The 22,902-nt window shown below is 32.6% G+C and overlaps 6 protein-coding genes across 6 annotated transcripts; 2 read left to right on the forward strand and 4 right to left on the reverse strand.

Annotated features, from left to right (window-relative positions):
• Positions 1-51: 51 nt before the first annotated feature.
• BNAA02G22710D lies at positions 52-569 on the reverse strand. The gene has a single exon (XM_013874861.3). The coding sequence runs from the start codon at positions 512-514 to the stop codon at positions 164-166; it is 351 nt and encodes a 116-aa protein (XP_013730315.1). The 5' UTR covers positions 515-569; the 3' UTR covers positions 52-163.
• Positions 570-1,058: 489 nt separating this feature from the next.
• On the reverse strand, positions 1,059-3,784 carry LOC106434023 (CASP-like protein 1B1). The gene is made up of 3 exons (XM_013874860.3): positions 3,516-3,784; positions 3,296-3,419; positions 1,059-1,491 (listed from the first exon to the last, which is right to left on the reverse strand). Exons 1-3 carry the CDS (start codon positions 3,725-3,727, stop codon positions 1,231-1,233), a joined length of 597 nt encoding a protein of 198 aa, XP_013730314.1. The 5' UTR covers positions 3,728-3,784; the 3' UTR covers positions 1,059-1,230.
• Positions 3,785-9,384: 5,600 nt separating this feature from the next.
• Positions 9,385-13,608, forward strand: LOC106434016. The gene is made up of 5 exons (XM_048753108.1): positions 9,385-11,393; positions 11,471-12,109; positions 12,372-12,712; positions 12,778-12,859; positions 12,928-13,608. The coding sequence occupies exons 1-5, from the start codon at positions 10,545-10,547 to the stop codon at positions 13,606-13,608; spliced, it is 2,592 nt and encodes an 863-aa protein (XP_048609065.1). The 5' UTR covers positions 9,385-10,544.
• Positions 13,609-14,173: 565 nt separating this feature from the next.
• On the forward strand, positions 14,174-14,596 carry LOC106377645 (uncharacterized protein At4g04775-like). The gene is made up of 2 exons (XM_013817908.2): positions 14,174-14,302; positions 14,372-14,596. Exons 1-2 carry the CDS (start codon positions 14,174-14,176, stop codon positions 14,594-14,596), a joined length of 354 nt encoding a protein of 117 aa, XP_013673362.2.
• A 348-nt stretch (positions 14,597-14,944) lies between these two features.
• On the reverse strand, positions 14,945-16,747 carry LOC106434018. The gene has a single exon (XM_048753117.1). It carries the CDS (start codon positions 16,745-16,747, stop codon positions 14,945-14,947), a length of 1,803 nt encoding a protein of 600 aa, XP_048609074.1.
• A 3,183-nt stretch (positions 16,748-19,930) lies between these two features.
• LOC111203133 (plasma membrane-associated cation-binding protein 2-like) lies at positions 19,931-22,696 on the reverse strand. The gene is made up of 2 exons (XM_048753123.1): positions 22,591-22,696; positions 19,931-20,910 (listed from the first exon to the last, which is right to left on the reverse strand). Exons 1-2 carry the CDS (start codon positions 22,694-22,696, stop codon positions 20,369-20,371), a joined length of 648 nt encoding a protein of 215 aa, XP_048609080.1. The 3' UTR covers positions 19,931-20,368.
• Between the last annotated feature and the right edge of the window lie 206 nt (positions 22,697-22,902).

A 22,902-nucleotide genomic window follows, 5' to 3' on the forward strand; every position in this document is an offset into this window, starting at 1 on the left:
GTGAATTATCATGTATCCGTCATAGCGAAATTAACCGCTTGGAGCTGAAAGTTAGATAGATAATATCTTCTTTCTTTTTAGCTTCAGTTGTTAAAGATACAATTTTTATTTGATGCAATGTAAAATGATAGACATGTTTTCAAACACAAGGAAACTTTAATCTTCAAGCGTTTCCTCCATCTTTCTTGCCTTTGCGTGGGGAAAAAGGTAGCTTCTCTGGTTCCCTTTGAACTCCAGATGGGTTTGTTGGAATGTTTGGGTTAACCATTTTGAAAGGTGGGTACTTGGGGAAAGGCCAGCCCTTTAATGGAAACTTGTGGCTGAAGAATCCAGCAATCATGGATTTTGCATGGTCGATCTTTCCCATTGAAGACGAATCATCCGTTATGGTTTGAGGTGATGTTCGTTCTGATTGCGGTTTCAGGACACGAAGTGAGAATGCAGGTTGAGAACTGAGGAAGAATAAGACAGCGAAGAGCAAACTGAGAGCAGAAGCCTTTGAGACTTTTGACATTGTTGCTTGGTGTTTCTTGAGCTCTCTTTCCTTGTGATTGTGTGTGTGTTTTGAGCTTTACGAGGGCTTTATTTATAAGTGGCCATTTTGAGTTTGGAGAAGAGAGGTGTTCGATGAGGAGAAAAAGGTTGGCATTTTTAACGTTGGGTTTCTACCACTCACCTAAACCACTCGAACTAAGGCTTCATGATTTGAGCATGACCTTGAGAAATGTATTGCCATTCACAGTTTTTATCTATAAAGTTCATAGTCAACAATTATAAGATTCAAAAATGTATTGTATAATCTAAAAGGTTCATAGCTAACACCATCACAAGATTCAGAAAATAATTGTATACTAGTTGTATTTTCATGCAGCAAGATTTCACATAGAGTTAATTATTTGTAACTATGTTCTATGTATATACCAATAGTACATCATATATGTGATGAAGCAGCCGGATACTGGATACGTGATCAAGTACGACATGTCGAATTGGATTATAGTCGGTCGGGTCATCACATTGTATTTAAGAAAACCCAAAACAAAACAAAACAACACAAATCACGAGAAGAAAGTTTGATTACTAACAGAGTAACAGACAAGACAAATGCTTACATGGTTACACAATCACTCGATGTATACACACACTACAACACTCAACAAAGCAGCAAAGAAGTAAGGAAACAAGGGAATGAGACATGTGTGTTTGTATAATTTTGAGGCGGTGATGTTTTCAGGGGAGGACAGAGGGAGCTGCGGCGGTGGAGGAGGAGCATTTATTAGGCTGAGCAAGACGAGATATTGAGATGGCGGAGATAATGAGCATAAGGACCACACCGGCGAAGGCGGCGATCAATGCTCCGGCGCCGTGATCGCAGTAAGTGGCGAATCTATCACAGATTTTGTCCCATCTCGCGTGTTTGTTCCCATTCTTCCCCACTTCCGATATGAACGCCGCCGCGTTAGCTGCCGCCGAAATCAGTGTCACATTCAGCTGTTTTAACGTTTAGCGCATGAGCCATGAAGAAGCCAAGTCAGCCAAAAATTCGGAAAATGCAGTTTTTCTAAACTAATATTCGACAAAGATATGCCAGTATTGTTTCCAAATTCATGAAATGAACATACTATAGTTTGCATAGTAGGTAATATAATATGCGCCTTGCGTGGAATGTGATTATTAGTTTCGTTATTTTTAATAAAAACACATTAAATCTGTTTAATCTCGATATAGGTTTGGTTTTAAGTTTATTTTTTTGGTTTCTAATCTCCTAAATTATAATTATTATTTTAAATTAATATTTATTTTGGTTTATTCGGTTAGAATGTTTGATTTTTTAGTTTTTTCGGTAAAAACCAAAAATTACTATTATTTGTTTATTTTCATGTTATGAATTTTAAATAGTCGTGATGTCGAACCAATGGTTTTATATCTTAGTTTGTAAACGGATAATTGTTCAAGAAAAATAAAAGAAAATTATTAAAACAAATCATTTCACTACAATTTGGTTGGTAGTCAAAGAAGCATTAAGAAAAAAAAAATTTTAACTTCCAAAAAAAAAAGTATTTCAGTTGTGGTAAATACTCAGTTACAACGTACTCACATCAAGGTGCACATGTATGTGTATGTAAAAGTATATAAAAATAGTTGACAAATATATAAAGATATTGTTAATTAATATTGAATGACATTTTTGTTCAAAATAATACATGAAAGATAAAACTAAAATTAATTAAAAATTAAAAGGCCTTGATATTAGTGATTTTTTTTCATATAAATAAAAATAAATTGTATCCGTAAATAGAAGTAGGCATATATCGAATATCTGGGTATTTGAAGGCATTTATGTCGATTCAATCTTTAGCCACATGGATAGTCGGTGACTCTGATATCTGAAATGATTTAGAATTTTAAGATTCTCCGATTTGATCCGTAAATAAAATAAATTTTTAAAAATAATTGAATTTTTTATAATAACATTTTATTACAAAAATAAAATATTATTTAACTTTTAAAATTTTAATACCTAATATAATAAAAATAGTGTAAAACTTATATAAACTATAATATATATAACATATATATATATATATAATTTTGTACATATATGTATATATATGCATATAACATATCAAATTAGATATCCGTTCCTAAAATATTGGTATTTGTGATTTGTTTTATTTTATATTGTATTTTAGTATTTGATTTTCTTCATAGAGTTACGAATATCCATATTTTTCTTGTTCAAATCAAAACGGATAACGAATCGAATCAAAACATATAAATATTTTGCCCAATTTTATCCGCAAACAATAAAAATAATATATATAGTTTAGCTTTTGATTCGTTTTTTGTTTTGATTCGAACAAGATAATTTCAAAGTTTTATTGGAACTATGCATGTAAGTTCTAGATTAAAAAAAAATACAAAATATATAGTGTAAACACATTTATAAATATAGTGTGAACGCGTTAGCATATTTATTATCAAACCATTGTGAGACTGCCACGTATCTATTATAGTGTGAATGCATTTATTACTATGCTTAGCTTTTAATATATAAGGGATTATTATAACCTATATTAAATTAAAAAAATTAACATACTAGTCTACCTTCTCCAACTAGTTGGTCTAGACGTTAACAACTAAGGACTTTAAGAAACATTAACATATTCATATGTGTACCTATGTATATATTTACCATCTCGAGAATATATTCATAGAACTGTACATACGTATATGTTTATCATGTGGAGATTATATATTCATATAATTGTACATATGTGATATGTATGTTTACCATGTCGAGAATGGCGACGGAGAGAAGACGAAAACTAGTGAACTCCATTTCCCCTCCAAATAGGTGCACAGCAATCATCAACATGTTGTGGAAGCTCACCATTGCATTAGCTACTACAAAGAACCTATTTCCCCCACGCCAAGAATCATCAACAAGATTGGTCTACAAACAACTAACATTTGAAATCTCAAATTTATAATTTAAAGCAATGATGGTTTACACGAAAGCTGGAGTGTGTTGGAACTTAGCGGTGAAAGTAGCTTTGACCGGAGTATTTCCAACGTTTCCCACAACAAACGTCTTTGTCTCTTTGTTCAATCCCATCACAATGGCTGCAGATAGCGTAGCCGAGAAGGCAAGTACTCTTAGCCCTAAGAGTACTTTGCAGCTTTTAGTGCTTGTAGCAGCCAATACAAGCTTTGAAACCGCCATTTGCTTAAGAGGTAATTGTTTTGTGTTGTAATCTGTGAAAGAGTGTTGTGTTTGTGTGAGTATATATATATATATATGTGAGTTTGAGTGTCTGTATTTGGTCTTTTGTCTGACAATCTAACTTTGTAGGGTTAATTTTAGGTGTTGGTGGTTGTGAAGGTTCAGTGAGAAAAAATCAAAACTTAGATTTCTTATCTCTTTTTATTTTGTTTTTTTGTTCTGTGGCAAGTTAACTTACTCTTGGGACAATCTCAGCTACCCAAAGCTTAAACAAGTATTGACTTCTTGACTTTTCATTTGCGTCTTTCTTTTCTATGAAATTTAAAACACGATTGTTTGATTGTATTTTTTTTTCATTTAAATAGTGTAATCATATTTCTAATGAATCACATTAGCTTTTGTACACTTCAAGCAATTTTTTGCTTACAAAATGGAATACAAAAAGATTGTTTTTGAAAGGCTAAACACGTTTGGAATTTAGAAAAGGCTCTATAAGGAGATGCATTGATAAACAAAACGACAGAAACAATTGAACTAATCGTACAAGAACATTTCATGCATTAAAACATTTTGTGACTAAGCCAACTTTCTCAAAACAGAATGGGACCGGTTTAACTGGCTAAGAAAGATGTAACGACCGGAATTTAACTTTCTTACACTTTAGGTTTCAATCTGTTTCTCTTATTCCTTAGGCGTTAACAAGCCCTCATATATATACAAAGACAATCTCGAGTTTATAGGAAAGTTTACATAATAAAGATATGACTCAATCTTAATATATGGGATCTTAGCATATTCCAATACCTCCTCTCAAGTTGGAACATACAAATTTTGAATGCCTAATTTGTGAAGAAAAACATCAAACTCCTTCTTGCCCAATGCCTTCGTTAGTATATCACATACCCTCTAATAATATCATCACGAAAGAAATGACAATCCGATTCTACATGTTTAGTTCTTTCATGAAAAACTGCATTGTTACTAATACAGATAGCTGGTTTACGATCACATATTATCGTCATTAGCTTCTCATGACTAATGTCGAACTCAGACAAAAGTCCTCAGTCCTCGAAGTTCTGCTGTCAAATCTGCCATTGCTCTGTATTCCACCTCTGCGGAAGAGCGAGAAACTGCATCTTTTTTTTTGCGTTCTCCATGAAATAAGTGAATCATTAAACTGCACTATCCAGCCTGTAAGCGAACGTCGGGTCAGTGAACATCCTCCTCAATCTGATTCACACCATCCCGTCAAGTGTCTTGGCGAACCAGCACGTAGTAAAATACCTTGCCCCATTGTTCCCTTCAGATATCGAACCACTTTGAGTGCAGCCACTCAATGGTCCTCACACGGTTTATTCATAAACTGTGAGAGAATGTGAATAGAGTATGCAAGATCAGGTCGAGTAGCTGCCAAATATATAAGACGCCCCACCAGGCGTTGGTATATATGTTTCGGGATCAGCCAGATATACACTGTCTGACTTCGCAAGATTTTGATTTTGATCGATTGGAGATCCTGCGGGACAACATCCCTTGACAAAGATAGATGCCCTCCTTACTCCTTGCGACTTCCAAACCCAAAAAATACTTAACTGGTCCAAGATCTTTCATATAAAAACATGTTGATAAGTAATCCTTAAATAGTTGAATATCTTGAAGCGACGTGCCGAAGATTATCAAGTCATCAATATAAATCAGTATACACAGCCGAACTCCTTTCTTATGATATACGAAGAATTAATGATCAGACCGTGACTGCTAAATCAATACGCTCGGAGAGTATGAGAAAGCTTTGCGAACCAATACCGGGGAGCTTGTTTCAATCAATATAATGACCTTTGGAGTTGACACACGTGTTTCTCCTTTATATTTGAACCCTGGTGGCAGTTTCATGTATACGTCTTCCTGTAAATCACTATGCAAAAATGCATTGTAGACATCCATTTGATGCACTTCCTGATCTTTTTTTGCCGCAATATCAAGAAAAAGACAAACTGTCGTCATTTTTGCCATTGGTGCAAACTTTCCGTGTAAGGAATCAACGAAGACGGCAGAAGCTTCATCGTCACTGTCGTACTTGTGAAAAAGAAGTCAGAGACGTTGTTGAGATTCAAGTCAACATAGAGGTGTAGAGAGGGAAATATGCTGGTGCAGATACTGGTGGTGGAGTCGTATAGATCATCATTTTTCTTTTGCCAATTATTTATATTTGATTTTGGGTCTTTCCAAATAACATATATAGAGCTGTGATTTGTATAATGTTAGTTTTGACTGAAATTGATGATAAAATTTGTTTCAAATTATTTTCATAGTTTTTTCTTTTTAAAATTGTTTGTCTTTCAATAACAGTGGATTCAATTTAGCTTTTATAAATTATTAATTGAATAACAGTGGATTGCAAATAATTTGTAGAGACTTTAGAGAAATGTCATATTCAATAACACATGATTTGAAATCATTTTTAGAAATCATTAGTTGAATAACATGGGATTTTAAAACAATACCAAAACACTTTAAAATTCACAGTTCAATACACCCTCCCAAGTGTTTTCTTGTAGTGGAGAAAAGACCCGTAGCTACGGATAATTGCTTACGGCAAAGAACATAAGCATTTGGAACCACATTGTTTGCACCCAACATCGCATTCTCCGTTAACCAATCTTGTCTTCCGCAATATTTTTTTTAACTAAGAGAAGAAATGTTGATTTTTGAATCTGGATTTGATGTATTCTGAGATTATAACACCGATCTGATGTTAGATTATCTGGAATAGGTTTATTAGAAGGATCACACTTGATAAGGTAAAGTATATGAAATCGTGCCAAAGACAATAAATTAGCTAACAAACATCAGGGATGATTGGTTAGGCTTTATTTCTATACTTTATATTTATTTTCTTTTAAATCACTAAACTTTACCAATCATGTTGTATATTTATTTTTGAAAGTTAAAGCCTACATTTACACCAAAAAAAAGTTAAAGCCTACATTAAGTTTCTATTAATTTTTACCAATCATGCTTTAACTTCTATATTGTTAAAACTGAAGTACAAATTAAGTTTGATTGGAAACATGAATCTATATTATTAAAGTTGAAGTACACATTGAGATTGTTTGGCAACATGGATAGTAGTTAAAAAATAGTACTGTTTGGAAACATAGATATCAGTAAGTTATGAAAAAAATAATGGGCTTATGCTACTAAAAAAATTGGAAGTCCATTACATTATATTAAAAAGTAATGGGTCTATGTTACTTGATATATATATATTCAAATCAAAATAATAATTTAAAAATTAATTTATATCAAAAATTCATTCAAATATATATATATATATATATTCAAAATTTGATTTTTACTAACATATTTTCCAATAACTATTATAAAAATATAAAAAATACAATACAAAGCTCAATTTCAAACACCAACTTAAATTATGGTTTTTATATTTCACATTAAATTTTAAAATATAATATATATGATTATTTATATGATTGTACGTATAAAATATTATTAATTATAAGAAAACTTATTTGATGGTACGTATAAAATACGATTAATTATATGATAACACATATTTTGTAACCTATGATGACACATATAGGATATATATATATATAATAGTGATTAGGAGTGAGTGTTCGGGTTCGTTTTCGGATCTTTTTGGGATTTCGTGTTCAGTTCAGATATTTGAGGATTTGGTTCGAATTTGGATAATCAATTTAAATAGGTTTGGTTTAAATATTTGGATAGAGAATTAATAATTATTTAAGTATTTTTGGAGTTTTGAGTATATTTTAACTATTTAAGATATTTACGTTTGATTATTTGTATATATTTTCAAGCATTTAAGCGAACTTAAAAGTATTATATATATTCTGGATATTTTTATATATATTAAATCTAAAAATAATTAATATATACAAGTAAGTATATAAATCTATTTTGGATACCCAAAATACTTCGGTTCGGATCGGATTAGATTTCAGTTCTTCAAATACCAAAATTTTGAATAATTCAGATATTTAATCATTCCGGTTCGGATTTAGTACTACTTATTCGGATTGGGATCGATTCAATTCTTCGAATTCGAGTTTTTTGCCAAATCCTAAATACTAACATAAAAATCAAATAGCATCATATTTTTTTTAAAAAGTACACCCGCACGGGCGTGCGGGTCAAAATCTAGTTACAGTTTAAAAAAGAGGTTTGTTTGGAAACATGGATGACAATATTAAATGAGAATTGTTTGGAAACTTGAATAGCAACATATATATTTTCTTTTATTTACACATTTAGTCATTGCATTTATAATAAATTAGATATTTCTTTTTATTTCTTTTTATTTCCGGATTCTACCACTACATTTAAAATTATTCTAAATTAAATAATTACAATTCCAAAACTTATCTACACAAATCGATATTCATATATTAATTATTATTAATATTGTACAAATATTACTAAATAAAAAAAATTTATATTTTATTTAATTTAGCCAAACACATTAAAACAATTTATTTATTTGTTTACAAAATCAGTTAGGCATAACATTCGGGTACCCATTTAAGTACGAGTTTTTTCTTTCGGGTATAGATTTTTTGGGTTTTGAAATTTCTTTTTAGTTACTTCCTTTTTGTATTTCTTTTTATTTACGGATTCTACCACTGCATTTAAAATCAATTTAAATTAATTAATTACAATTCCAAAACTTATCTAAACAAATCGATATTCATATATTGATCATTATTAATATTGTAAAAATATTACTAAATAATTTTTTTTCTATATCACTTAATTTAGCCAAACACATAAATATATATATATATAATATATATATATATATATATATATATATATATATATATATATATATATATATTTGTTTATGGAATCTGTTAGGCATAGATATTCGGGTACCCATTTAGGTACGGATCGTTTTTCAGGTATAAATTTTTTGGGTTTTGAAATTAGGCCATGTTTGGATATAAATTTATGTGTGAGTTTCAAATTGGATCTCGCGGGCATGTATGAATTTGGTTCTGATGTACAGAAAACTAAAAATATTCAAATAACGAATGTATTTGAAAATGATTTAGATATTTGAACCAAAAATAATCATATTATCCGGTTATATCCGGATTTTTTGAATACAATTAGTTATATGGAGACATATCTAAAATATATTGCACTAATCATGAAAAACAAATATCAATGTATAAATACGTAAAAACTAATACATGCGCGGGCGCGCGGGTCAAGCTCTAGTTATTTTTAAAGCTACAGTAATAAAAAATAAAGCAATTTTTTTTCTTATGTATTTTAAACAAAAAACCCTACATTATCTTTTTATAGGTTGTAGAATCTGAAAAATGGAAAACTATCTATATTATAAAATAAATTAGATAGTCATAAATAAAAATATTTTTAACTATTTTAATTTAGTTTTGGTGTTTCTAAAATTATTAAAATATTTTAAATAATCGAAATATTATTTTCATACCACATTTTAAATAATAGTAAACTTTGATAATTTATAAAAATAATATTAATATAAATTATTTAATTGATAAAAATAATTGTTTCATATATAAATCACATGGTTCAAATATTTTATTTTAAAATATCTACGGTCTATAGCTGTAAGCTACAACAAATTTAACTAAGCAGAAATCTCTGCATAAAAGTCTACAGTAACAACTTTACATCTACAACCAAACCAATCAACACCAATGTTTTAAGACGATAAATCTATACATTTTAATTTGGGAAATTTGCCAATATGGAACTAAATCTCTAAAGTATTGTCCCCTTAGAACTAAATTCTCTAACCTTGTCCGTATAGAATTAATTCTTGTCCCCTTAGAACTAATACTTTGTGAATCTACTATTTTGTCCTTTTTTTTATAATATAGTTAATAACATTTTAAAAACTATATGAATTAAAAAGGAAATACTTAATTAAATAAAAATAGGGCAATTTTTCCCAACTCTCCATCTCGTTCTCTCCGACTCTCTTTCCCAATCGAGAGACGATTTCTTTCTCGCCGGCGACACCTTCCGCCTCTGAGATTCTTGGTTCGTCGGAGAGCTTCAACGAGGAGACTCATCGCTTCTTCCTCCTCCTTCTTGCGTATTTCCTCTGTTAGTGCCACCGGTTAGATTGTCGTTCTTATCTCCGCCGCCGCCGACCATCGAAGCTGCTCAAGCTCGGGAGTAGCTTCTCCTCCCCGATTAAGGACGATTAGTTTCACAGTTGTTTTCTTTTGCTCTTCCTTCATCTCGGTTCTGACAATTTGAAGGTTAGGCTTTGAAATCCCCTTTACGATTTTGCTTTTTTTTTGTTTGTTCTTTATGTTTATTTGCATGTACTACAAATTGTAGGTTTAAAACACAAATCGAAACAAGTTTATGGTTTTCAGAGGCGGAATGTGGTTGAGTGGGGTGTGAGATTGGCTTGTTGTTGAGGTGATTTTGAGTTCTAGTTTGTTTGGTATCGGCTTTACTAAGGTTTAGAATTCATAATAGACTTGAAAAAGCTAATGACTTTGACATGCTTTAGACATCGATTTTACATACTTGTTTTGGGATCGAGTTTGTTATTTGAATTGAATTTGTCGATAGTGTGTAGTCTTTTGTTATTCATTTGGTGCGTAGCTTTGACTCTGTTTTATTTTAGAGGAAAACACTTTTGCTAGTTGATTATATTTTGTTTTGATTTGTGTTTCTAACTAGTTTTGAATTGTAAAAAACTAGTTAAATGTGAGATGGTTATTTTTGGTTCGCTGTTAACTTATGGAATCCATGTTTTTTAGGAATGGCTCACCAGTTTCCTAAACGCATTCTTCAAGAAGGTGCTGAGACGCAAATGGATAAGATTAACAACACATGTAGAAGGACGCTTCTGAAGGCGGTAAAGGTGGCTCTGAAAGATGAGTATGAGGAAGTTTTGAAAGACCCTGTCTTCGGGCCTCTTCTGGCGATCATAGAGAACAACCTCATCTACTCAGGGAAGATTATTCACAGCTTCATGTGCAAGCAGCTCAGGGTTTCCAAGCTTCACGAGCTGTGGTTTATTTTTGCGAAGAGGCCTCTTAGGTTTTCTATGCAAGAATTTTATGCTGTGACTGGATTGAAGTACAAAGAGGAACCCGACGTAGACTTCATTAACTGGAAGAATGATAAGGGGTTCTGGGCTAATGCGCTGAAGACCAATGCGAAGATCAACTTATATACTATAAGGGATGAGCTCCTTAAGGTGTGTAACGAGTGGTCGTATGTGGACAGAGTGAGGTTAGTGTATCTGTCCATTATACAATCATTCCTCATGGCTAAGGATTGGAAAGTGTATATCCCTCAAGAATACATCCGCTTGGTGATGGATTTTGAGAAATTGAGGATGTATCCTTGGGGTCTTCGCGCTTATGATGAGCTGATTGCATCAATACTCAGAGCAAGAGAAGATGTGCATACGAAGAACAGCTACGTGTTGGATGGATTCTCATATGCGTTTCAGATATGGATTATGGAGGCAATTCCAGACATTGGTTCTATGGTGGGTAAAAAAATAAAAAAAAACGTGAAGAAAATGAGATGTAGGAATTGGAAAGGTAGTGGTAAAGTATCCTACCAAGATATCACCAGCCTAGAGTCCCACTTTGATAAGGTAACTGATATTTCTTCTTTAAATATTGAGTTCAATAAATGTTCAATGTAAGCTTAGTGTTTTGTTTGTTCTTGCAGGGAGAGCTGTTCACATTTATATCATCTACTGGTGATTTCGATGTGATTGCTGATACTGAGTTCCTTAGGGAAGATGAAAAGAAGGACGAAAGAGTTGGTCGTATTGTTGAATTGATCAATGCGAAACAAGACTGGACGCATTTCGATTGGGAAGTTGAGTCTTTGCCTGCACATATGGACCTTTCTGATTCAGAACAAGATGAACCGGCTGATGTTGCAGAAGAACCGTCAGAACAAGAGGAAGCGACTGTAGTTGCAGGGGAACCGGCTGTTACTGCGAAAAGAGGCAAGCGCAAGCTAATTGATCCTGGTGCCGAGTCTCGAAAGAAACAACTGCTTTGTCAACGTGCGGCTGAACACAACAGTGGTGTCTCTAGTGAAATGAAGACCTTCATTGAAGGTTTGTTCACCGCTTCTTTCAACTCTTTTAAGGAAGTGGTGCAGAAGGACATACATGAGCGTTTTGACAACGTTGCCAATGAGGTGTCTCAACTCAAGGAACAAGTCTCTCAGCTTAAGGGTCTATCGGAAACAGTGGGAAAAGGCAACACATCCGAGATTCTCTCTCCTTCAGCAACAATTGGAAAAGACCAAGGACCATCATCTCATAGTACGGGTCCTCCCGCAGAAAGGGAAAAGGCAAGGCATCTGCAAATGTGGATCCTCCTCCGGTTCGTCGTAGCCCTCGGCCAGTAAGAGAGGTAACCAAAAAATGAAGCTCTGTGTATTTTGCTATGTCGACTCTTTTGATGTAATGTCCTTGTATTGTAATATGTAATATATCGGCTTGTATGAACTAATGATGATGACTTGTGGGATTGACTATTTTGTAATGTACTTTTCTATATTTTGCTATGGACTGTCTTTTTAGTATTAATGTTATGCTCGTTTTTATTAACAGGATGTTCAAACTGATGAAAATGAAATGATGGATTTTTTGAAGAATTTGACCAAATCAGCGAGATGTGTAGATAAGGGGACCCAAGACTCTTTACAAGAAGCCATGGGAAACCTTTCTCAAGCATCTCATGTTAAAGGTTTTGATCCTTCACAACATCTGGATGGTGATGAACCAGCTGACTTTGCCACTCCACTGTCTTCGTTTAAGCCTGCGGATTGGAGACCACCTACTCTGAAAGACGTGGACTCACTTGAGGACCGGATACATGATCCCGATTACTCACTAGTGTTTGTCCCTGAGGCATCATGGGGCAAACTTGTTGACTGGACCAAAACTTTCAAGTAAGTTGATATTTTTAAATTTTTTTAACAATTCTACCATTTTGATACTGAATTTTGTAATGCAGAGAACTAAAAATTGGACCATCTATGCTCACAAATGAGTTAGTAACTCGTGTCGTCGGACCTTCAGAGTGGCTCCTGAATAAGGTCAGTTATTACCTTGTTCCTTTTTATTTTGTGTACACAAACTTACAGTCTTTTATCAAATTATGCAGGAAATTGATGGTATGATGTGGTTATTCACTGAGAGGACTTCCTTGCGGCGATGGTTTCCAAATAAAGTAGCCTTCATGACATGCTTGTTCAGTAATCAAATTACGAACTCTTACAACGAGTATAAGAAGGACAAGAAGAAATTCAAAGTGGGCGGACTGCTACAACAGTACGGCATTGGCGAACTTCCAGCACACGGACGAACAAGACTAATGTGGGATCTTGATGTTAACCGCATGTATGTCCCCCTAAATGTTGGTAAGCACTGGATCTCTATGTGCGTCAACTTTGTTACTCGGTCGATAGAGGTCTTTGACTGTGAGGGACTGAGACACCCCGGTGCAGTGGAGCCATTTGCAGTTCTCATCCCTAGAATTGTCAAAGCCATTCAGTCTTCTAAGAGTCGACAGTATCAAGTCAAGCAGTATACCGTCTCCTACGTCTCAATGCCCTTCTTATTGAACAAAAGTAGCAGTGACTGTGGAGTATATGCCTTGAAGCACATTGAATGCCATCTTCTAGGCTTGGACTTTTCCCTGGTGAATGACAACAACATTCGTGAAGCGCGGCAGAAGATTGCTTATGACCTATGGGAAGCTGCTATTGATCCTGTCCTTATTGAAAGGATGGCAAAATTCACTCCCCCGAAGACAATTTCAAGTGCTCTAGTGGAACTTGAATAAAATTCTTTCTGTTATGACTTGTGTAGGAAGTATATTGTTATTTGGTGATTTTATTTGACTCTTTTAGTTACCATTTTACTCCTTTAGTTACTACCTTATTTCACTGTTTTATTTGACTCTTGAAGTTGCTTTCTCTTTACTTTTTAGGTGACAATATGAAACCCTATCTATTCCCTAAATGATTGATATGCGCTGTCCTAATTCTTATCAAAACATAACCGAAATCTAAACCTATCTATACCCTAAATGGCATTAAAGTAGGAAAAACTATATTAAACCTTATACCTTAAATGACACTAAAGAAGACAAACGATTTCAAACCCTATACCCTAAATGACACTAAGGAAGACAAACGATTTCATTAGTAATCTGCAAAATTCATAATAATCAAAACAAATCTTTATAATGAAAACACATACAAGTTGACCATATGTGCCCATCCGATTAGAAACATTGTAAACCCTAATTATATTGCTTATATAAGATCATAAAGCGGCCACAAACACTACATCTTGCGGTGTTTTTTTCTCCTACTTGTTCTTAAAAAATCTCTCCTCAAAAGAGAATGACGAATACGAAATACCATGGAGCGATCCCTACCAGATGCTGGTGTGGAAAGAAGATTGTCACTTATGTTTCAAAAACGGAAGAGAACCCATACAGACGATTCTTCAGATGTGAGATTGGTTTACAGGTAAATCTGATAATTCATTACTTCATATTCTTCTATATGTCAATTGATTTGTTTTGTGTTTTGAAACAGAGAAAAAAAGAAAATCATCTTTTTAAGTGGGTGGACGAAGCTCTGCTTGATGAGATTGAAAGGATGTCTGAGCATCAGGCGAGAGTTGCTGAGGAAATTGAAGATCTGAGAATTTCCATGAAGAAGACAGTGCAGGAAGAAGTTATGAACCATAAGCATTCGCTTGATGTAGGTTGCGTAGGAACCCTTTTCAGTTTGTTATGTCTCTGGTCCAAATGTGATTGATATTGTAATGGTTCTCTGATTCAAGTTACATTTTCAAATATTGAACCAATCTGATTTCCAGTTTTATTGTCGTGTTATGAACAACGTTATCAATAAAAACCTAATTTTCATAGTCCCTGAAACATAGTATCCAAAAAAACGTGAAACATAACTTGCATAAATCAAGATGAACAAAGCTGAAACATAACTTTGATAGTCTCTGAAACATAACTTGCATAAATCAAGATGAATAAAGCTTGCGTAAACAGAACTTGCATAAAGTCTGAAACATAGTAACCCAAAAAAAACCGGAAACATAACTTGCATAAATCAACATAAACAAAGCTTGCATGAAACGAACTGAGTATCCTATATTGCTCGATCACATGTTCTCCTATCGTGCCCTCGAATCCCACATCGGCTACATTTGCGACCTTTAGAGCCTTGATTTCCTTGTGACGAACGGATCTTATCTTCGGCTGTCTCGTATCTGCGTTTCTTTCTTCTACCTGCAGCTCGTCTAGACTCTGGAGGAAGGACTTTCGTCTGCTCCACATGAGATGGAACAGTCCAAGCATCTTCAGGGACACCAATAGGATTTATGCTTTCTTCATAAGCCGTGCGCCATGACGCAGTAGTGTATATGTCGTCTGTGAGTGTGTGTGCTTGTATTCCAACACTGAAGCCTGCTTTTATGGCGTGCCTGCATGGGATTTTCATCAGATCAAACTTCCCACAAGAACACGTGCGTCTGACCAAGTCAACCATGCAGTCAAAAGTGTCACCTTGAACCAAAAACCTGTCATCGCTAATCGGGAAGACCTTAAACTTTTTACCCTTCTCAATCCTTCTGTCTATCTTCTTCTCCACAGCAATGGTCAGTGGCTTCGAGTGCTTATAACTTAAAGTTCTACGTTGGAAAAACCATCGAGTCATCATTTCCCTAATGCTGTCCATTAGAGGTATTACTGGAAACTCTCTAGGCGTACGCAAAGCAGAATTTATCGACTCCGCAGGGTTAGTAGTGTTGATATCATACCTGTAACCCGGGAATTGACAACGAGCCCACTTCCTCACATCGGCTTCTATTAGATAATTTCCAATTTCAGGACTAATAGAGTAAATAGCAGTGAACAGCTTACGAAAATCAGCAGCTCGATAAGCTTTAGAAGCCTTTGCAACCAAACCAGCCACACCTTTCCCACTAAAATATGTTACGACATTATTCAGCAAGTGGTGAATGCAAATTCCGTGATGAGCTTGCGGGTACACGTTAGCAATAGCTTTAGCAATCGAGGAATTCCTATCAGACACAAAAGCTAAACTATGCTCGTCAGCAATGACCGCATTAAGTTGTCTCATAAACCAGTTCCACGCAAGGTCATTCTCTGAGTCGACAACTCCAAATGCAATAGGATATAAATTAGAGTTTCCATCTAATGCAGTAGCAACCAGTAATACCCCTTTGTATTTGCTCTTCAAGAACGTCCCATCCACAACAATAACTTTCCGAATTGCAACATAGAAACCGCGAAGACTCTGACCAAAGGAGATGAAGAGGAATCTGAATCGCCCTTCAGAATCCCTTTCATAAGACGTGTGTGACCCTGGATTAGCTTCCCTCATCATGTGCAAGTATTTGGGAATTTTTTCATAGCCTTCCTCTGGAAGGCCTTTCACTTTGTTGATTGCATACTCACGTGCATCCCATGCCAAAGAATAGGATATCTCAAGTCCATGTTCTGAACGCATATACTGGACTATATCATTAGATCTCGGCCCTTCTTTAGCAGTTTCATACATATGCATAACCAGAGTACCAATTGTTTTTGCTGAAGCTGTCCGAACAGAACCCTTCCTTTTGGATGCAGCACATGAATGATGAGGTACATACTTTTTGATGATAAAATAAGATGAACCAGGTAACCCCTCTGCACGAACACGCCAGCTGCAATCATCATCTGCGCAACGAATGTACCACATTTTTTTATCCGACTTGACAAGATTATAGTCGAAATTATGTTTCATTGCACATATTTCGAATGCTGCCTTCAAAAGCGTTTTCGAAATAAAATGTTGACCCTCCTTCACAAAATCCACCAAAGAAAATCGCACATCATTTCCATTGGTCTTCTCTTTGTCACACCATTCAACCTCTTCTTGTGAATCCATAGTTTAGATAGGAAAAAATTAGAGAAGAAGAAAAAAAAAAAAGAAATCGTGAGACAACGATGAAAAAGACCACAATTTAGGAAAAATAACAATTAAAAAAGGAAAACAAAATATTTAAAAGATTTAGAGAATATTTCATAACCGTTTTTACCAAGATTTCCGGATTTAGTTTACTAACCGTTATAGAACTTGCATTCTACCAATTTAGAAAATAGAATAATAAATAGGATGTTATATACTACTATAGTAGATACAAAGACATGTTGTAGATTGTATTTTCTTGCGTGGTTTATAATAAGGAAGGATTTAGATTTTATTTTCTAGCGCGGTTGATGAGATGACATTGTTTAGTGTTTTAAATCTACCAGAAATATAGAGCATAGAGGAAATCGTGAACTTCATATTCTGCCTTACTAGTTGTATACGTTTCCGTTATAATATGCAGCCTACATGCCTTAGAACATTGTGTTTCTTTCAGATTACGTATTCTAAACCGCCGTAGATGGCAGATATGGTTAACTAGCACATTTAGCCAATTTTTCAAATTATTATGTAAACATCTTTTGATGTCAAAAATATTTTTCTCACATGTACATGCTTATCTATATTAAGTTAACTATTTTTCCATATTTTTTTTCTTTGTAAAAAAAATCTTATGAATTTTTATATACAAAAAGGGTAGTCACTGTCCAAATGTGTGAAAAGTTAATTTAGTTCTAAGGGGACAATACTTTAGAGATTTAGATCCATATTGGCAAATTTCCCTTTTAATTTTCTATAGATTTCCTTGTTTGTAAATGTTCCTTTTTCAGAATGATTTCCTCTCTATTTATAAGAAGTTGGCTAGGTATTTTTCATTTCTTTTGCTGATTTGATTTTCTCTTACCGTTTTTACTGCTGGACCGAATTCGTTTACTCAGTGAGTACTGATAATAGAATAACTTGTCTCTAATAATAAATCCCTCAGTTTATTTCAAAAGACATAATCGTTTTCGTTGAACTAGAAAGAATAGTTTCATCTAATCTATTAATTTAGGGTTCTATTTTTATCTACCATTAGCAAGTCATAGTAGGACCACCTAAACAAAATGGTTAATATGACATATTTGATTATTTACATTAATAATAAACCAACTATAAATTTGAATTTTATTTTTTAATTATAACAAAATCTGTTGAGAAAGAATCTAACAAAATTTTACTTAAAATTTAAATATTTTTATAAAATAACATATTAATTAATTTTGTAATTAATAATATAATATTGTTATAAATCAATGTTAACTAAAATTTTATTATTAAAAAAAGAAAATAAAAAATTATATACTATTTTTTAATAAATTATATAATTAGATTCTGTATTATATAAAAATAGAAGTTCTATAAGAGTTAAATATGATATAATTATATTAAATAGGTAAATTAAAAAAAATTATTTTTTAATTGTTTCATTTAAATAAATTAGCACTCATCATTAAAATGAGTTAAAAATCGTATACTATATAATATTTTTATACAAAAATAATTTTTTTAAAGATATGTTAAACTTTTATATCTACAACTTTGTATTATCTTTTATTTATTTTGAAACTCTTGAAAATATTTTTTAAAATGTTTATATACAAAGATATAATATTATATAATAACCTTTAATTCATATACTATTTAAAAATATGTTATTAGAAAACTATGAAATTTTAATAGTTCAAATCAAATTATAATTATAATATTTTCTTAATTATAACAAAATCTGTTGAGAAAATTTAGAAAATATCCCCAAAATTTAATTTATTATAAAATAATGTATTAATATAGTAACAAAAACAAATTCAAAATGTAATCTTCCAAACTCAAATATAGTACTGTAATTTTCAAAGTTTACTTGACAAAATATAAATTTTGAAAATAAATATTCAAACTCGAAATGATAATATTTCAAATTTTACAAAATATTAAGTCACAGATAATAAAGAATAATTTTTTGAAATGCACCACAGAAAAAAAACAAACTATATATATTGTAAAAATTAAAGCAACCGAATATTTTGAAAATATAATTAAAAAAAAACTTAATATCATAGCATCCAAAAAATATCTTATATCAACAAAATTTAGTAAAATAATATGATAGATGCTACTATGTATAAAATTTACTAAAATAACAGGCTATAATATTTAAACAATTTGTTTTTACTTAAATTCTGTAATATACTAAACTAATATATATTAAAGTATATTTTTTAAACGGAGCAGGCAAATATAAATTATCTTGAGCATATTTATTTTCTATAATATAAATTTTAAAATTTTAAAATGTATTATAACAAAATGTATAAATTAAAGAAAAAAAATATTTTGAAAGAGTTTTCTATTTGATTATTTCATATTGTTGTTTTATTGTATCTAACTCAAAAAATATATTAGTAAGAAATAAACATTAATAACAAAGTAAAATGTATTAAAAATCACTATATATGAATAATGCTGAATAAAAAATATAAACAATAATATTATAGAGTTACATAATATATAATACTAAATTGAAAATTTTATATTTAAAACATTTGTAATAATATCTAACTAGATTTTGACCCGCGCTTTCAAAGCGCGGATTTATTTTTGTTTTTTTTTCAATTAACAAATATTTAGTAAATGTCACATTTTCATATATTTGTGTTTTATTTTATAAAAGACTTAAAATTTTATCTTTATTTATCGTATTTCATTTTAAATGACTATTTATGTTAAAAAAATTAAACTTTATTTTTTTAATGAATTAAGTTGGTATAACTCTGATAAATTAATTTTATTATGGGGTTAATATTTTAATTAAAAAATTATATACTTTTAATAAAGATTTATACTTTTCAATAAAAAAATTCAATTATTTTTATGAATGCTTAAATTATATTAAGAAAAGAAAAAAATAATAATTAAGAATAGTTGAAAAAAAAATTATTTGAACTTGGACTCAATGGGCCAAAGGAAAAAAAAAAGTGAGAATTGAATCTGATTTTTTAATAGGCCCAAATGGCCCAAGAGAGATTTGATTTGGGCTGGATCCAAAAATAATGACCCAATATAGATTTGTTATTAATATTACTTAATTGCCCTTAATGAAACATGCAATGTTAGTGAAGGAAACATACCCCTAAGGTAATTATGACAATAAGATCCTGCTTTAATAGTATAGATGCATTTATAAAATGAAAAAATATTCACACGAACGTGCATGTTAAAATCTAGTTTATATTATGTTGGATTAAATTTGCGATTTTTGGTATGGTTTGAATTGGGGTGAGTTGAGTCATTGGATTAAACTCCTTAACACACATTCAGAGTTTTACTCAGATCATGTGAATTAATAAATGAAAACTAAAAACAAGAATCTAAAATTAAATTTAAATTTTGATTTTTAGTTTCTGAAACTGAATTTAAAATGAATAAAAAGTTTAAAGAACGTTGCTAGAAAGATAAGAATGTGATCATAAAATGGATAATTCAAGCAAACAAATTAATGTATAGGAAAATTACATGGATAATAAATATATAAAACAAACAAAATAGATCATCGACACAAAGACGAGCAATATTTTCTAAAGAAATGTATAATGAAAAAATTCAAGCTTTTTGTGTCGCAGCCGCAGTAGTTTCTGGAGCCTTGGCCGGAGTTACAACCACTGGAGCCTCTGTGACCTTAGTGGATGGAGTTTCAGCTACTTGCACTGGGGCAACAACTTCTTTTTTGACCTCCTCCATTGGCTTCTTCTCTTCCACGGCTGGCTTCTTCTCCTCTTCCACGACTAGCTTCTTCTCTTCCACGGCTGGCTTCTTCTCCTCTACCGTGGATGGCTTCTTCTCTTCCACCACCGCCTTCTTCTCCTCTTCCACGGCTGGCTTCTTCTCCTCGGCAGCAGCGGGGACAGGAACAAATGTCGGTTTAACCTCTTCTTTCTTCTCTTCAACTATTTCTATCTCTTTTTCACTACTTGGAGTTCCCTCTTCTTTGAAAGGTTTATCAGTTTTCACGACTTCCTCCACAATTTTTACCTCTCGTGACTTTTCCACCGCCGGGAGAAACAAACATACTTTCTCAAATATGAATGTTACTGGTCCAGAACCGGTAGATGAAGGTTCACATGCAGCCTTTGATCCGGGAAATCCTGAATTTATAAATCATATAAAAGGAAAATTAATGCATATCCTATATGAAATACTAACCTTTGTAATATACAATGTACTAATCTAATATTATTTGTCAATCATTATTTCAACCATGGATATTGTGACGTTTATAAGAGTGCTCATTTTTGATATGGTATCGGCTAATAACATGTAAGAACCAGCTATAACTATTTTGTGAATCATTCGTTCAACCATGGATGGACATTGTGACGTTTATTGATGTTAGGAGTTTTCAAAGCTCCTAAAACAAATGTTATAGTATAAATGATTGTCGAACCAGTTCTGAGGGATAACAAAGCACTGAGAATGCAAGTACTCACTTAATCTAAGTGCAACCAATGATTTAGATGGGTTTTAAACTACTACTAATACTAGAAAGCAATAACAGAATGATACTTTCTTGACTAAGGAAAAAGAGAACTCATGGGCATAGGGATTAGACCTTGGGTGATCAAGTATCGAACTAAGGATGACAAATGATCAATCAAACTATCAACCTTAAGCCTAGACACAATTCTAAGCAAGCTTTATGTCTAGATGAATGCTCATTTGCTAACATATCTCAAACATCAAATGTCTTTGGTTGAATAATATGAAAGCAATCATTACTAACAAGTCTATTAGCTATCTTAGCATCTTTAACAACAAATGTCTTTGGCAAAGTATACTAAAAGCCTAGGAGAGTTGTCTCAGGCATTTCATCAAACACCTTTTGGGTGGAAAATGTCTATTGATCAACTTTTGAGTGGCCAACTCAGAAGATGCATTATGAATACTCTACTAGCAAGGAACAAGAATGATCTACACTAAAACATCCTAGAACTAACCTAATCACCCTTAATCTCCCTAACCCATGAATTCAAAAGGTGATTACTCATTAATCTCCATGATTCCTCTTAAAACTCATATTGGATTTCAGATTAATCATGTAGAGAAATAGATAAGAAATCAACAAGAACACAAGATGAAAGCAATGAAATCTGATATATAAGCAACACCATTAACAAAAATAATTCAAAAAATTAGGAACGAAAGATTCAGGTTTGTTATGCAGTGGAGCATAAAAATTCCTTAAGTTTTTATATCCATCGATGTCATCTTCTTTACTTGAGGTTCTCCTGTGAAAGAAATAAACACAATTATAAAAAGATACATACATGTCTTTTTGTAGCATGTTTGCCTTCAAGACTTTAGCCTTTCTAAAGAGTGACTAATTCTCAAGAGGCATGTGTGGTTCATACATAGCTCAGGGAAAGCACAAAAGTATTCTGTGAAAGTATATACTGGTAACTTTTGAAATCTCCGGTTGAAACCTTGTGTTTCTGAATTTCTGTTCACAATAAAATATTTAGATAATAGAAAATTAGTATCTCACAAATCCTAATCAGATACCAGCCAAAAGCAGAGAAACAGCATGAGATGCAAAAAAAAAAAATACGGGTATGACAAACCTGCAAATGTTTATATGATAAACGGCAAAGCAAGTGTTATGAAGAGTTGTATAACAGCTTTACACATGTTTCCTACGGTGGAATAAAGAAATCAAGAGATCTAATCTTCACAGTCAACTGTTGCAATCCGTCACCACTTCACCTAAATCCACAAAAACATTAGAAATGATAATTAATCAGACAAAATCGTGAGACAGACCACCAAACCTGCTATTGTAGGTGTCGCCAAGACATCGACTTCAGGGTTTGTGCCGGCTTCAAGAGAGATCTCCATCACAGGCATGTCAGTTAAAAGAGGCTTCTCCGCATCCATAGTTTGCGGATGAGGAATCAAACTCCGACTCTCCAGATTTCAATCAGCATCCGAAACCGTTCTTTGATTATCAACCGGAACCTCGCTCGCCGACGAAGTCCCCGCCGGTTCTGCCGCTGCCACCTAGGTTATAAAAAACAAAAATTAGATTTGAAACCAAAAGAAAAAGAAACTCAGATTAGGACAAGAACTAATATACAGATTCA

The sequence above is a fragment of the Brassica napus genome, chromosome A2, assembly GCF_020379485.1.
Source record: "Brassica napus cultivar Da-Ae chromosome A2, Da-Ae, whole genome shotgun sequence".
NCBI classification, from domain to species: Eukaryota; Viridiplantae; Streptophyta; class Magnoliopsida; order Brassicales; family Brassicaceae; genus Brassica; species Brassica napus.